The sequence below is a fragment of the Aphis gossypii genome, chromosome 2, assembly GCF_020184175.1.
Source record: "Aphis gossypii isolate Hap1 chromosome 2, ASM2018417v2, whole genome shotgun sequence".
Taxonomy (NCBI): domain Eukaryota; kingdom Metazoa; phylum Arthropoda; class Insecta; order Hemiptera; family Aphididae; genus Aphis; species Aphis gossypii.
In genome coordinates, this window is record NC_065531.1 from 9089335 (window position 1) to 9107677 (window position 18343).

Consider the following 18343-nt stretch of genomic DNA (forward strand, 5'->3'; position numbering starts at 1 on the left):
ATTTGTTGTAATATTGTATTGTAATTTCATACAATTATATCTTGATGTATTAATTGATAATTTATATTGACTTTGTTATATTATATTTTAATACATCTCATTTTCTATACACAATATATATATCTTAATCATACATACAGTCCACTTGTCGTTAGACATATTCATTTTAAAGCGTGGTTACCCCGAACAACGATTTGCTAGGGACCTCGCTTACATTTTTTTGTACCTTCGTTCCGGATATTTTGTTATCAATATGGCACCTTCAAAATCTTCGAAACAAGAATTAACGCGAGCACGCGTCGCAAGGGACGCGGCGTTAAATTCAATACGGAAAATACATGCACTGGCTATGGAAGCGGACACGGATGAGCATAAACGACCAATATTTTTCGCACGTCACGGGACATTAGAACGTGCGGTTAAGTCGTTTGAAGCGGAGCAAGAAAATGTTCTTTCTTCACTGGTTGAATTAAACAGGTCTGACGAATTTACAAGTTCAGATTTAGAAATTACTGAGGACATGGAAAAAATGTGCGGAGAAATTCAAGTGGTGTTTTCGAAATTACGTGGATATCCTTCAATTACACATCAAGGTGCAATCGTAGAACGCGAAAATACGTATAATGCTCGTGCATCGCTGTCGTTGCCGAAGATTGAGCTTCCAAAATTCGACGGTAGTCTTATAAATTGGTGCGCGTTTCGCGATATGTTCACGTCACTAGTGCATGAAAATCGGTCAATAACGGATATAGAGCGCTTTCATTATTTGGTGTCTTGCTTATCAGGATCGGCCTTGAACATTGTCAAATCAGTTCCACTAACCTCAGATAATTATGTAATCGCCTGGTGTGCGCTTCGGGATCGTTATGATAACAAGCGGCTTCTTGCTACAGCACATTGTGATAAATTATTTTCATTTGAACGTTTACAACGGGAATCGGTATCCTCGTTATCATCTTTTGTTAATACTTTTCGTGAGAATGTGGCTGCGCTAAAGGCACTTGGTGTTGTTGATTTGTCTGGTTTCTTGCTATTCTACATCGGAGCCCGCGTCATTGATCCTGATACTCGTCGATTATTTGAAGCAAGTGTACCTCAAGAAAGCATACCGAAGCTGGATGAACTGTTGGATTTTGCTGCGAATCGGTGTAAGATTTTAGAAAACGTCGGCGCTAACACGGGTACGCTGTCAGTGGGCAACAGTAGTTCTAGAAAGGGCAAGGGCGGCCAGACGTCCGTGAAGACTTCATTATCGACTACTGCCACTGCCAAGAACAAATGTGCGTTTTGCGATCGTGATCACCCGTTATTTCGATGTTTAATGTTCAAGAGGAAATCGGTCGCCGAACGGCGGGAGTTTGTCATTAAGAAAGAATTATGTTTTGTTTGTCTACGTCCGGATCATGAAGCAAACTCTTGTAAGTCGGCGTACTTGTGCAAAACTTGTGAAGGACGACACAGTGTATTGCTCCATTTAGATTCAAAACATAAGGGTTCAGGGAAAACATCAACACCTAATACAATGGCAATTTCAAAACCGATTGAAAGCACCACGGATCAGAACTGTACAGCTACTAACTTTTCAGGCGCTGTGAAATCGGATGTTAGTGTTGTACTGGCTACGGCGATAGTGAGAATACGAGACCAATCTGGTGAGCTGGTGCCAGTGCGAGCTTTATTAGATACTGGATCACAAATTTCGGCCATTACCAATCAGTGTGCGATCCAACTTGGTTTACAAGTCATAAGGACGAGTAGAGGTTAGTGGTATGGCACAGCAGCCCGTACGAACTGTTAAGGGTTCAACCAATTGTAGCTTTATTCCTTTGTTGTATGATGCACCGCAAATATCGGCCACCAACATTGTAATATTACCAAAAATCACCGCTCTTATGCCGAATCAAAAATTACCCATTTCAATTCGTGAGCGATACGGGCATCTTCCACTCGCTGACCCCGATTTTGATGTACCAGGTTCAGTAGACATGCTGATTGGAGGGGATTTATATCCATTCATCTTGCGATCGCGATCGGACATTGTCCATAGTCCTGGTCTGCCGTCAGCATTGAACACACAGTTTGGATGGGTAATAGTCGGAGCCATAGAAGGGTCAAGAGAATACTCTACGGCTTCATCGTTGGTGGTTCATGCGGCATCAGATAATCAAAATATAGGTGAGCTTTTACAGCGATTTTGGGAAGTTGAAGAACTTGATATAAACCATAGCCCAAGCACAGAAGATGAAGCATGTGAAAGACATTTTCAAGAAACAGTATCGCGGGATTGTAATGGAAGATTCCATGTTGCTTTGCCTTTCAAATCCATAATTTCTAGTTCAATGGATAAGGGAAATACAAAGCATGACGCTCATTCATTAGGCCTAGGATCGTCCCGGGCATTAGCTCTGAATCGCTTATATAATCTTGAACGTCGCCTAAGTAAGGACGAAGAGCTATATAACGCCTATCGTGATTTTATGGATGAATATATTGCACTAGGCCATATGAAGTTGGCTGAACGCACCGGAGAATATTTCATACCACATCACGCAGTTGTAAAACGGAAGGAGAATGATATAAAAATTAGAGTTGTTTTTGATGCCTCCGCCCCTTCTTCGTCGGGACGTTCTCTAAACGACTGCTTAGCAACTGGGTCTAAATTGCAAACCGATATCGGTGACATTTTGTTGCGTTGTCGATTCTATAAGTACATATTCATAGCGGACATAGTTAAGATATATCGACAAATATTCGTTCGAAAAGAAGACCGTGTTTACCAACACATTCTTTGGAGACGTTCACCACACGAGCAAGTACAGGAATATGAGTTGTGCACTGTTACCTATGGTATAAATTCAGCACCGCTTTTAGCAATTCGCTGTCTTCTCCAGTTGGAACAAGATAATGGTCCAGAATTTCCATTGGCAAGGCAATTTCTGCGGTCATATACCTATGTGGATGACATTATTGCAGGGGCCGATACAAGGGAAGGCATATTGAAGGTTCAATGTCAAGTCGTTGGGCTGTTACAGAAAGGCTGTTTTCAGCTCAGTAAATGGGCCAGTAATTGCCCCGAAGTATTGGAAGGCATTGCGAAGGAGGACTGCGCCAGTAACCTACTATGAACCTCATTCTGGACTGGCTATAAAAATATTGGGACTTTACTGGGACCCGTATGGAGATACATTCGGATACAGGTCAAATATTACAGAGATGCAACCTACAAAGCGATCAGTACTATCAGTCCTCGCTCGATTATATGATCCCATTGGAACATTAGGCCCAATGGTTTTCTGGGCTAAGTGCCTAATGCAAGAGCTATGGCGCCAAGGACTGAACTGGGACACTCCAATTTCCAATGAGATCTCTTCCAAGTGGAATATGTTCATAGAAGAACTTACATCGTTGGCGCACTTGAAGTTACTTCGTCATATTAGCATTGGAAAATGCATAAAGGCTCAGCTAGTGGGGTTTGCAGATGCGTCTCAAAGGGGTTATGCTGCGACGGTCTTTCTACGAGTAACGGACAATCAAGGTCTTATTAACGTGCATTTCATTGCTTGCAAGTCAAAGGTTGCTCCGCTAAAGACATCCAAGATCGATAAGTCTTTGACCATACCCCGTTTAGAACTATGTGCCGCACTTTTGTTAGCACGTCCTCCTTTCACATAAGATGTCACTGTTAAAGGAATTAGTATCTGTACAAAGCATCAAAGCATTCTCTGATTCAACGATTGTTTTGTCATGGTTAAAGGCCGAGCCCAAGGATTTTAAAATATTTGTTACAAATAGAGTAAACAAAATAAAGGAGCTACTGCCACAATGTGAGTGGAATCACGTAAAAACTACGGAAAATGCAGCGGACCCGGCATCAAGAGGGTTACTCCCAAGCCAATTAGTTGCTTCGCAGTTGCATTTGAACGGTCCGGAATTCTTACGGCAGCCCGAAGAACAATGGCCGAGTCAAACTTTAACAAGACTTCCTTCCGAGCAACTTCCAGATTACAAACAACCAGTGAAGTGTGTGTTGCATATCCTTAAATGTAAAGAATCAGAAGAGATTTTCCGTCGTTTTTCGTCATTAACGAGAATGCAGCGAACACTTGCGTATGTATGGCGCCTCATTGACCGTTGCAAACGGAGGCCTGTAAGCAGGGGCCCACTTACTCAAATTGAACTCAATCGAACACTTCTTAACATTATTAAGCTTACGCAAAATTTTTATTGGGAAGACTTACGGAAGCAGTTAGAAAATACATCGGCATCGATACCCCCAACTCACTTGCTCAGTTGTCACCATATTTAGACAAGAAGGATTAATACGTGTCGGCGGTCGACTTCGTTTTTCGCTTCTGACCGAGGAAGCTAAGCATCCGGTGTTGCTCCCTAAGGCTGCTCATGTTACGCAGTTAATCATAATCCATTATCATATGAGCCTTCTACATGCCGGTCCAAAATTAGTTATGGCTATGATTCAAAGGAAATATTGGATTGTGTCAGGACGTGCCGCCATTCGGAAAATTATACATACATGTGTTAGATGTGTGCGCCATAGAGCTGCTTGCCCACAACCAGTCATGGCAGACCTGCCTCCAGTACGAGTACAGCCTCATAGACCATTCGCATTCGTTGGCATGGATTACGGCGGACCGTTTATTGTGAAAGAAAGCCGTCGACGAGGTTCTAAGACTAACAAGGCTTATCTTGCTCTATTTGTGTGTCTGTCAGTAAAGGCAGTCCATCTGGAAGTGGTAAGCGACTTATCCACAGAAGCGTTTCTTGCTGCCTTCGATCGTTTCACTGCTCGTCGTGGAATTCCAGTTGAAATACGTTCTGACTGTGGAACAAATTATGTGGGTGCCGCTCGGCAATTGAAATCCTTGTTCAACGAAGCAAAAACCCGAGACTCTTTAATGAGTAGGATCCCGTGTCAGTGGTATTTTAATCCACCTGCAGCCCCTCATTTTGGAGGGATCTGGGAGGCGGCAATTAAAAGTGTCAAGACACATATACGAAAAGTCATCGGTGATCAAATAATGACCATGGAGGAATTGACCACACTAATTATTCGGATTGAAGGAATCTTAAATTCACGTCCACTCACAAGTGTCTCCAGTGATCCGAACGATTTATGTGCATTAACTCCTGGGCACTTTCTGGTAGGACAACCACTCATGGCAATTCCAGAACTTGATTTAACAGACGTTAAAATCAACCGTCTAACTAGATGGCAGCTGATCAAACAAGCGCAACAATGTTTTTGGAAACGATGGACCAATGAGTATCTTCAGACATTGCAAGGCCGTCAAAAGTGGTTAAGGCAAGATGCTAAATTGAACGTTGGCGATTTGGTCGTTGTAAAGTCTCCGGGACGGTCCCTCATGTCATGGCAATTAGGAAGGGTGATTGAAGTTCATCCAGGTACAGATGGAGTTGTACGCGTTGTGACGTTGAGGACAGCCGAAGGGACTTTGAAGCGTCCAGTGGTACAAGTGGTGAAGCTGCCTGTGTCTTGATCAGAAGGTTCTTCTATCAACCAGTTTTTTTTGTATTTTTTATCATTTCATCTATTTAATGTAAAGTGGTACAAGATGTACAATTCATTATTCATTATTTGTTTATTTTGTAATTTTGAAAGCATCCTTTCAAAGGCGGGAGGATGTTGGATACAGCTCTGGAATGATCGACGATATTCTCGATCATTCGATAAACGCGCCTGGGCCACTGCGACAAACTCGAATATTCTAGACGCGACACCCCCCCCCTCCCCCCGCTGCTGATCTATCCACGACGGTCCCTATATATATGGGCCGCCGCGACCGTTTGGCTCGCTAGTCACCGTATTCTTTTGCGTTGGTAATTTCCACGTAATTATTGGTGTTTTGTCGGCTGTTGCAGTGGCGCAGTACGCGGTAAGAACTTTGTTGTTTATTGTTTCTTATATATATATATATCGGTACAATTTTTTTATAACTTTGTTTTAATATATTTTGTTTTATTGTTTCTTTATATATATATTGGTATAATTTGTTGTAATATTGTATTGTAATTTCATACAATTATATCTTGATGTATTAATTGATAATTTATATTGACTTTGTTATATTATATTTTAATACATCTCATTTTCTATACACAATATATATATCTTAATCATACATACAGTCCACTTGTCGTTAGACATATTCATTTTAAAGCGTGGTTACCCCGAACAACGATTTGCTAGGGACCTCGCTTACATATATATATATATTTTTTTTTTAAATAACATACATTTTCAACAGTGTAGATTCTAAAATATATTAGTAATTTTATTTTTCAAACATATTTATTTTTTTTATGGATTATATAGGTTTTAGTTAAACGTGTAATATGGCTCAAATTAAGTTTACTTTTATCTAATAATTAAAAAGATTTTCTTGGTAAAACTTATCAAATAATAAAAATAAATTTACTTACGCGTCATTTACAAATTGTCACATGCGTTACGAACGTTTAGAAAAAACCAACTGAGTATAGCCAGCCAATAGTTAGTCTGACCTTCTTTAACAGCTGTATTTAATATCGCTACAATATGATGTTTTAACATCCACGTTAGTGTGTAGTACATTGTTATTAATTGTCAAAGTGTCCAAGTAACAATGGTAATGTATCCATCACACGTGCACTGTGCAGCTACAATTTACTTCTAGAAAATGATTTCTTTAGTATCAATGTACGATATAACGTAAATCTCAGATTTAGAAATTTTAAAGTAGTTGAAAATTGTATATAAATATGATAACGATTTTTGTACCAACTGAAGTGCTGAGACTTATAAATCAATATACCATAAAATATAACATGTTAAAAATAATTTAGATACTTGTTAACTAAACTGTTTCAATGTTAATCTATACAAAATTATATTCAATTTAATATACCTCTTTTTTTTTAATTAATTAATATACCTATCTAGATGTTGTTGTTATTTATATCGGATACCTATTAATGTTTTTACGTATACATCAAACATTAAAGTCTTTATCAAAACTAAAAACTATTGCTTTCACTAATCAATTTTAGTAATACAAAACCCTATATATTATTTATTTTATTATTTATTACCAACTACTATTAATGTTATACAAAATTCAGTCAATTACCAAATGTTTTTTATACTTACAAATTATTTACATACTTTTTTAACCATTTTATTCTTATTTTCACATGTATATTATGCAAATGCACATTATAGGTACAAAGTTAATTTGGTTGTATAATATTATGTTTAAACGCAATTTTAGTTTGTATTAGGTTAATATAAAATCATATTTAAGTACGATTGACGAAATCGATCAAACTATAATATTGTACCTATGACATATTGACGCAAATTCGTAGCAATATCAAGCGCAACATATTATGTGCACGGCGCAGAGAAAATAACGATATTGATATTGACACAAACACACAGTGAAACCAGTTTCGCTATTACAATTGCGATATTTACTTATTCAATATTATTAGTTATTATTTTATGGACTCTTACAATGGAGTCAGAAAATATACCACATTTTTATTTTTATACAATTGTTCTTTTTGATTTGCGTTCCAACAATATACTAAAAACTAATCTACATTATTTATTATTACTTGCAGATTACTGCAATAATTACTTATTTTACGAGACTAGGTCTTTCAAGCATCCCGCAAATATTGCTATAAATATACTGTTGTTAACTATCTGACATACTTATTAGATGATATTCAGTGAGAGTTACGAACAAATACTATTATTACTAAATTGCTATTTCGTGTATTACATTTTTTGTTATACTCTTTTATATTCCACAAATTTCATTGCTAAATTATTTAGTCCATTTGATAATTTTTTTCTACAGGATGTCTGATTTCATTTGTTATTATAATATTTTTATAATTTATAAATTAACAAATGAAGATTTTATTTTATGAAATGCAATTCTGAATTAACAATGTTATTTTTTTTACTGTTTTCTATATCGAATTATAACGTTCCTAACATAATTACAGCTTGAATGTTGTTCGATTTCCACTGGAACGATCAAAAATGTTTTTCGTGCCCGGCCCAGATAGAGTGTGTGTTATTATAAGTGTATCAAAATCCATCAAGTTATTTTAAAATAACCATATTATTTTATTATTGTTCCCGAAGTCAAAGTGTAATATTTTTCACACAACATCTCTTTAACTAACTAATGATTATGATTTATAATTATCTGTTAAGACCAAAATTGTATAAAAAAAAAAATAACCACAACATTAGCCGATATCATAATTTCATGTTGTAGGTACTGACGAAGTCCACAATAGAACCAAGCGAGATGTATAAGAACTGCAGTGATTGAGTGATGAGCGCAATTTTATACAGGACTCGGTCAATATTCCATCCTCACTTGAACAAGTTTCTGGATGGTGGAGAACTTAAAGTCGGTGACATCGCAATCGTTATCTCATTGTCTTATATCTCGATAAAAAAAAAAAACAAAGATTTGTTTGATATTTTTTGAAAAACACACCATCAAGTCGAGACATTCACCTCACCGTTTAACTTGACATTCAGGTTAAATAAAATGTATACTTTATTCTCGTATATATATAAATGGATGCGTATAATATGGAAAATACTTTTTGAATAATTATAGAAATTAACAATAAAACATTGCAATGAATTAGACTCGTACAACTTGTATTTGTGTAGTAGACTTTATTTTATAACAAATTATACAAAGAATTTCATTATCTAACAATTTTACAAAGGATAATCTTTTACACTCAGAGAGTATACAGATAAAATAATATATTGGGCTGAACATAGAAGGGTGGGATCACGTTACCTGTAACTCACGATTTTGCCGTTGATATTGATGATACTGGCGATCTCCTGGATGGACACGGACGGCGTAGTCGCTCGCTTACTGGCGGCGTACGTACGTCTAGCGTAAAATGTGTTAAAGGAGGGACGACTCAGGGCAGCCATATATAGCCTGTAGCACCTCCGTGTATGCCGGTATTTTGAGTACCGACCAGTTTGTGCAAGCTATGCGAGAGAGCTGGTAAGTGTACAGCAATTTGAGTCCGTGTATAACGGTGCGTTACTACCGTCCGGCTCTCAAATATACTGCACTCGGCAGGGAGCAAAGTAGTCTTTACCGTGGCTGCTGGCTCATACTTGTACTGTTGCCAGTCCGGATGTCATCATCAGGATGGTGGTTTTGACTTTCTGTAGTTCGAACTCTCCAGCGATGTTTATACATATTCGATTCTCAGGAACTTATAGTTTTGAACCTACTGAGTTCGAATATGATGATGGTTGGGTTCTATTTCCCCGGGTTTCGTGGGGAAATTGGTTCTTGTGTCGGGCGGCGGAGGTGCCCAAAACAAGGCGCTCCTCCGCGCCATCTATGTTTCGATTAGGTACTAGATTATATGCGCTCGGCGGATATCACGTTAGGGCGTGCGCGAGAGTGCGCGGCAGCGTCATAGTGTCGTAGTGCGGTAACGAGACACGAGAGTGTACCACTTGCACTTGACACTCCGTCTTGTCTCGTTACAGCATAGAATAATAATGATGATAAGTCGATTTTTTGTTTGGCTTTGTTATTCTACTTGTTTTTGTTATTTTTGTGCTATTTTCAGATATTGTTTTATCTTATATCTTGTGTTTTCTCTTCCATCCAGTCTATTAAATTAATAGGTATGTCTCTATATATTAATATTGAATTATATCTATGTAAGAACATTTATTTTAAAAATTCTAATTGTAATAACTCTCTACGCCAACACAAACAACACATACACGAGAGATAGCATACAGACGATCAATAATCCAATTTAATCACAGCCAATTATCGAGTATTCGTGTTCATTTTTACAATCAAACAAATTTAATTATAGTAACTTTATTTCTAGCACTCAAATTGTTACAGCTAAAAATTATTTTGGAAGTTCATAAATAATAAACGCGATTAAATTCCACTATCATTATTTCAATTATTCTATTATTTATTTTTTTAATCTTAAATTATAATAATTATTAGGTAGGTATAGCTTTTAGCTCTAAGTCCATACTGACATACTGTAAAATAGTGTGAAAATTGTAGAAAAATAGACAAAAATAGTCACCTTTCATTGATGGTGTTATTTTCTGTGACAGTATAATGATTACCTAACTAAGTAAATAAAGATATCTGATGAATTTTTTATATTCATCTATTTTTCATAATTTTAGCGGTTTGTATAATTGAATTTTAGAAACAATAACAATTATTTATTTATAAGTATCAATTATGTCGCTTCTACATTTATAGTATCAAAATAAGAACATTTTCTTAAGATGACGCCTGTTTATGAAAATATTTTAAAAACTATTTTATACTTGTGCAAGTTTATTGGTATAATTAACATAACTTACATATTACAATCAGATGGATTATTAATAAAAAGTACAGATTCGATGTATAAATTACTTGAAATTTCGCGGATAATAATGTTAATAATATTATCTTACTTTTTTTGTAAAAATACTGATTTTATTCATCTAATACAAGTATTTAAAATATGGATAGTTATTATTGCATCAAGAATATCAGAATTACAGTTGATACAGTAAGATAAATAATACCAATTATATTTAATACTACTTATAAATATAAAAAAAATAGCATAGCTACTATCTTGAATAATTAACACATATTACTAAACGTTTTTATATTGTATGGTACCTACGACTATTTTAAATTTTGATATTTAAAATCAGACAGAAGGAATAGCAAGGTGAGTGAGTTTTGGTGATTTATAACAAAAATACCTATTATTTGTTGTCTTTTTAGTACTGTTTATAACTGCAATTTATATATAACTACATAAAAATAGGAAACTATGCTCCAAAGTCTTAATAATTTTGTCTGTTAAATATGTCTATATATTCAAATTTATTATTAATAAATCCAAAAAAGTTTTTCATGTTACTGAAATCAAGTACAAAAGTTAGCACAAAAAGAATTAAAATTATACGATTCATTAAGATTTTACTTACATATAACATATATAACACTATAACACTTGATGTGCCCAAATCAACTTAAAAATAAAAAGTAATCTGGTTTTTCACATAATGTTTTTGTAGGTTGATAAATGGTATCATCGAGTATGACCAACAACTAACTTCACTTCCAAAGTTTTTATTGATTCGACAGATATCACCGAAAATAATTTATTGGAACATTATTTTCATCATCAAATTGGTTTATTATATTGCCATTACATCAGTATGTGTATACTTGTGGCCACCAAAGACTATAGACATCACTTCCATCGCTGTGTATTTTATTCGATTAGAATTTATTATGGACATTTCAGTAATTTTTTCTTTATATTTTTTCCTAAAACAATTGCAGTATAGATATCAAATATTGAATGATACATGGGTATATCTTTTACCCGGATTTATAGCTACTCCTGCTGGATTAACACACTCCATAACCGGAATGACGCTGGATAAAATACGGTTGTTGCACGCCAATTTATCTGACCTATTAAAAATATTCAGTCAGTGATGGTTATGGAAAAATCCTTTTAGGATTTTTTATATTCAGTTATTTTTATATTCTAACAAGTTTTTATTACTATATTATGGTTTTCGATACTACTGATGTTATACTTCAATTCTAACCAGTCATTTTCAATCTACAAAATGTGATATTGAATTTATCCATTATCATAGCTGCATCGAATGTTCATGAAAAGGTAACGCCAATGAAAATATTTCAATTTAATCAATTACCTATTATTTGTATTTAAATAATTTGATGAACTTATAATATTTTATTTTGGAATAATTGTTTTATTAAATAAAAACTATAAATATCTCTATTTAACAATAGATAAAGAAATAGTAATTGTATAATTTGTCATCAAATATTATATCATTAGATATTTCATATTGACATTTTCTTATATACCTTATTATTGTTACACAAATTTAATTTTTTTAAAGATTTGATGATATTGTAAATTTAAATCACTTATTTATAGAAACGGAAAATGATATCAAATTTACGATTAATAAGGATTTCAAATTTATCAACAAACCTAAAAGTACAAGTAAATAATAGAATAATTCTAATTTATTATATTATTTAAATTAAATTCTACTTCTTTAACTTATATGTTAATAATAACTAAGTATTAATATAAAATGAATGATAGAAATAACATAGTTAAAACACCAATTATAAATGTTTTTATTAGGTTAAATTGTTTATGAACCAAATAACAGTTCTTGAATCAAACGAAATTACAGCTTATGGAATTTTTAGTATAAATTTGAATTTTGTTGTATCAGTAAGTATGATAGTTGTATTAATCTAACTTAAACCTATATGATCTAACGGGAGAGGGATAATTTGCAAAAAAAAAAGATGATGATATGGGTAAAGGTTACTTTGGCGAAAAATGGGAAAAACCACCGTACAATTATGTTATTGTTCAATTATTGATCATGATACAAAATAAAGTATATTTTTTTTCTTTACAGATACTTATGTTACTTATAACTGGATTAGTTACATTAATACAAATGAAAGAACATTCAATTCTGTTGTGATTAAAAGAAGATACAAATACGTATATCGAGAATATAACTTATAAAATATAAATAATAAGTATTGAGAAAAAGGCCAATCTGAAATTTTAAAATATCTATTTGAATTTTATAATATAGGTAGTCTAGACTCTCAATATCACTTTTTTTATTTTAGTATACATGTACCTATAACACATGCATTTGTAATGATAGCCACATATAATAATAGTGGCGTCATCATAATCCCTTGCATGTGCGTGGTCGCACATATGTTCAGTGGATTGTTCACTCGATAGTGAACATATGTGGTCAGACACTGTTATGTCCTTTGACCATTGTACAGTTTTATTACACCACCGGCCAAAAGAGACACCCATCAACCATCGGGCTCTGGAGCACAACGTCACTCTCCCTGCGCACTCCTTTGACAGTGGATGTGCGTTAAGGATTTTAATAATATGTATTAATTAGTAGAGTCAGTTTATATTAGTGATTAATAAATGTGTTATAATATATTCAATAGTTTGTTATTTTTCATTTGATTAATAATAAGTATATTCATCAAATACCGGACAGTCAGACAAGGGTAAGACAATTTACTTCATAATACAAATCCTTATATATGTATCTACATGTGTATGCAAATATATATATAAGAGGATTGTAAATCATTTTTGATTTACTACACATTAAATTTTGTATTGAAAAATTCTACGTTTAATTTTAAAAAAATGCAGTTATTTGTTGTTGTCGCTTTTAATTTAATTGTTATTATTATTAACTCTAATACACCAAACTTCGTAAGCTGGATGCTAATATAGCGGTCGCTATCACAAAAGTTTCTTTCAATTTTTTATATTAATAATAAAAAAGATACATAATCAATATAAAAAAAAGTCGGAAGTGGGTACCGCTCTGCTGACCATTAGGGGGTGGGGTGGACCTCGGACTAGGGTAGATTAAATTTGAATGCAATGATATGTATCATTGTATACGAAAAACGATTCTGAACGAAGATGATTTGTCAGCCTAGGATATAATTTCCAGTGGTTGGTGAAAAAGGTGGTTTATGTTTTAATGGCCTGAATACACCAAAATTAAAGTTCTTTTATAATTATTGTAAGCTAAACTTATGAAAAATCTTGTATTAAATTTTCAACTCTTAGCTACCTATACAAACATTTTTATGAATTATACCTACAAAATAATTTGCAAATATTCATAATTTTGACGAATTTTCGTCAAAATTTGAACTTCAAATGCTATAATAAAAAAAAATTGTGCCTATGTATTCTTATAATTTTTTAATCACTATAAGAATAACATATGAGGAACTTTGTATAAAATTTTCAAGTATTTTGATAGGGCCAAAAAAATTTTATCGACACTTCAAAAATATTTTTTCAGAAAAATTGAAAATTTCAGTTGTCTGTAAATAGCTCAAAAAAACTCAAAATATTTTGAAAATTAAATCATGTAAAGAAAATGCCAATCTAAATAACTGGTAAAATTTTCAAGTATCTACGACTTATTCTTTTTGAATAATAACAAATATCAAAAATCGTTTGAGGCTAAACCGTTATTTAACGCGGCTTTGTAAAAATTTAAATTTCAAACACTCATAAAAATTTTTTATCTGAATCTAGTAGAGTTTTTTTTAACAGATATTTGAAGAAAAATTTATGGAAAAGCTTGTACCAAATTTTCAAAAGTTAGTTATAAAAGAAAAAATTTTTACGATTTTCCAACCACAAAATTACTTGCACATTTTCGCAATTTTGACATATTTCGTATAAATTCGAACTTTAAGTACTTATAAAAAAAAATTGTGACTATCGATTTCTAATTTTTTTTTATCACTTTAAGAACAATTTATAAGAAACCTTGTATTAAATTTTCAAAATTTTCTGGTCAGCCAAAAAATCGTTATTTAAAAAAAAAATATTTAGAAAAATTGAAAATTTCAATTGTCTATAAATAGTTCAAAAAAAGTCAAAATTCAAAAATAAAAAAAAAATTTTATTTTATTTCCGTTACCTAATAAATCTTAAGACTTACATTACTTTCTTAAGACCTATAATCAATATTAACCACTGAATTTTTCGTTATTCAAAAACTTATCTCGCTTAAACTTAATTTTTATTTCAAATTCGTTTATCTCTCTTAAAACTTAAATTTCCTCTTAAAAACCTATAGTCAATGTTAATCACTGAATCTTTCGTTATTCAAAAACTTATCTCGCTTAAACTTAATTTTTTCACTCGTAAAAAAAAAAAATAAAATAAAATTTAAATTACTTAAAATTATAAATTAATAAAAACTGAAACAAAATCCACGTATTGCAATACAACTGTAATAATTACAGGCTCCGGCGCCTCCACTAATATGTAACGTGGTCGGGGAAGGACCAGTTAAATATAAGATATTTAGGGAGAGTCGTAGGACCCTATAGATATAATTACCGTAGCCCTGGGTAGATATCGGAATCTTAAAAGTAATGTAAATAAACGAGGATTCAGCTTCAGTTATTATTAATATTTATTATATATTAAAGACTTATAAATAATGTTACTCGCAGTAATCTTCTATACTAAAAATGACTTTTACGTGGTCGAACGGAGTCCTGAACTACTTAATGTCTAGAAGGTGTACAATCGACTGGCTACGTATACATTCATTGTCTTGGCCATAGGCCTTATAATTGATATATATGTATGTGTGTATGTGTATTGGTCAGCAGTAACGTTCATATATATATATAAGTGTCATGTAACATACTTATATTTATAATTGTTACATTACTATTGTATTAAGTTAAATATTCATTATGATCAACTATACAGTCCACAATTTTCTTATTTTTTCTGATGTAGTATATATATTCTATCACCTATTATTACCTAACAACAGGTTGCACCAAAGCTGCTCTAATGTTTGAGCACTTCATGCGCCAACACCAATGTTGTTGAAATAAAATAGAAACAATATTTTATAAAAACATAAATTAAGCTCTAAAATATTTATATTTTCTGCTGGACTTTTGTATCTTTTCTTTAACGCTATATAGCCCAGTGCAATTAGGTTTTCAGCTCGGAAAAATTCCCACCTAGCTGAATTTTGGTACACATCTTTATTACATCGTTGTAAACAATGTCTAAAAAGTCGACCTCGATATCATGTACGCGTTAAAGGTTATTCGAGGTCAAAGGTCACGAAATTGGCCTTTTTTTTTAATATCTCGTTTTTTATTGGTCGTACGAGGTAATTATCTATAAAAATGGTCTCTTGACATTTTCACGTTATGTTGATAGGTAGTTTTTCCGTTATAAGGCCAAAAATGTGTACACTTTTAATGAAATATGATTTTTTCGCTAAAAACAAGTAGCCTTTGCGTTAATATCTCGCTTTATACTGTTTGTACGATAAAAAGTCTCGAACAAAAATTGTAGAAGATAAAATTCTCTACAAAATGGTTATATATATATATACTTTATATCCAATTGCACTTGCGGTATACAAATTTTAATGTTTACCATACAAAATTACAATAATATAATATTATAATAACGATAATAAAAATGCATTCGTTTTATGCAAGATGTATAATGTAGGTACATTGTACATATTACTGTTGTCTGGAATGTCCGTTGGGGGAAACATGTTGTACATATACATATATAATATATATATATATATATAGTCTGTCCAGCGAGAGAACGCGCCGATTCTGCGCATCCTCCTGCACCTTCCTGCTATCGAAACCGGTTTTCCTATGGCAGGGAGACGTTTGGGGATGCGCAGAAAAACCGATTTTGGTCGGTTTGCGGCGCGTTCTCTCGCTGGACAGAGTATAGGTCGACCTTTTTTTAGTAACAATAGACGCAGCTGTCTTCGACATTCATGTGCCGGACCGGCTCGCAGCAGTAGATGTGTATTTAGTTGTGTTCGGTTCGTAAGAACGTTGTCACGTGTTTATCGTGTTTTTTGTGCGTTCTGAATTTTTTTATAAGTACTGCTTATATTACATAACCAACTAAATGGCGGGTAATTGTTTTATATGTGAAAACTCGCTATCGGTCGGTGAAACTGTAAATGTCGAGCGTGGATTACAAACATTAAAAAACGCTAGTAATGAAAGAGACGATGGACATCTTGAGTTTTTAAATAATGTAACATCAGTAACTGTGCATGTTGAGTGTCGTAAAGTGTATACACACAAAAAAAAATTGCCTCATTTAAAAGAGAACGTGAAGAAAACGCTGCAGGTCCATCTAACCCTTCACCGCATAAAAAACGATCAAGTAAATTTGATTTTCGAACGCTATGCCTTGTTTGTGGTGAAGAAGCCAACGAAGATGTTGAGAAAAGAAAACGACAAGAATATCGAAGGAAAATTAAACAGGTCAGCACACTTTCATTTAAAGATAATATTATTAAAACAGCTGAGTCCCGTGGTGATAGACTCTGTAAAATTGTAAGAGATAGAGTTAATTTTGAATATGATTTAGTAGCTGCTGAGGCGAAATACCATGATAACTGTTTGATATCTTTTAATAAATACAAAAGTGGTGGATCAGTAGGTCGTCCACATGACGAAAATATCAGATTAGCGATGGAAGAAATATTTTATTACATAGAAAATAACAATGATTGTCAATTCGCCTTAACAGAGTTAGTAAATGCAATAACTAGTGATTTCATTCCAGATGCAAAAACTATAATTTATAAATTAACTGCTCGCTATGGAAAAGATATTATAATAACTACAAAACACGCTTTAAATCAAGTATTTATGAAATGGATACTTCAAACGCTACCTATATCATCGATGGTGGATTTCTTTTGCATCGTGTTATATGGCATCAAGATGATACTTTTTAATGTATATTTAATAAATATATTGCATATTTAAAAAAACATTTTGGGTCCAATGTAATTGTTGTATTCGATGGATATAACGATAATAGTAAACATATAAAGGCGATGGAACAGTTTCGGCGATCTGAGGCATTTAGTGGGTCTTTTGAAGTTTTTTTTAAGAAACAATGAAAGTGCCTATAAGTCAAGAAAAGTTTCTTTCAAATCGATCGAATAAAAACAGATTTATTTCTACATTGATGCAAAAATTAGAAAATATTAATATAGCTTCAAAACAAGCTCAAGACGATGCTGACGTACTTATTATAGAAACAGCAATCGAAGAAGCATACACCCGGAAAACTGTTATTGTTGGAGAGGACGTAGATCTCTTAGTTATACTAATAGCACGCACTCCGTCGCAAAAACAAATTTTTTTTTTAAAACCCGGTAAAGGAAACGTTGACACAAAAATATACTCATCTACTAATAGCATGGATCACTACAATTTTGGTAGAGAACATATTTTATTTTTGCACGCTGTCACAGGATGTGATACGACATCAACATTTTTTAATAAAGGAAAGGTAAAAGTTTTGAAACTATTAGAAAATCGTCCAGACCTTCATAGTGCAGCAGCAGTGTTCAAAAATCAAAATTGCTCCGTTCAAGACATTTTTGAACATGGAATTAAATTTATTTTAGCAATGTATGGTGCCCAAAAACAAGTGGTCTCCATCGACAATTACAGATATATAACATTTGCTAAACTAACTAGAAATAATAAACCTGTGAAATTATCATCTCTACCACCAACAAATAGCGCCACCCAACAGCATCTGCTTCGAGTTTATTACCAGGTACAAATTTGGTTGGGCA

General features: G+C 33.3%; 1 protein-coding gene across 1 annotated transcript; it reads left to right on the forward strand.

The window, feature by feature from the left end:
* Positions 1–253: 253 nt before the first annotated feature.
* LOC126550574 (uncharacterized) lies at positions 254–3125 on the forward strand. Its single transcript, XM_050202427.1, has 3 exons — positions 254–1652; positions 1750–2813; positions 2892–3125. Exons 1-3 carry the CDS (start codon positions 254–256, stop codon positions 3123–3125), a joined length of 2697 nt encoding a protein of 898 aa, XP_050058384.1.
* The last annotated feature ends 15218 nt before the right edge of the window (positions 3126–18343 follow it).

Bases quoted from the DNA above. Each gene is read 5' to 3' on its own strand.
- LOC126550574 (XM_050202427.1), top strand. From the start codon at position 254: ATGGCACCTTCAAAATCTTCGAAACAAGAATTAACGCGAGCACGCGTC. The intron at 1,653-1,749 runs GTGAGCTGGTGC...ACAAGTCATAAG, and splicing joins GAGAATACGAGACCAATCTG to GACGAGTAGAGGTTAGTGGT. The intron at 2,814-2,891 runs GTACAGGAATAT...TGTCTTCTCCAG, and splicing joins GACGTTCACCACACGAGCAA to TTGGAACAAGATAATGGTCC.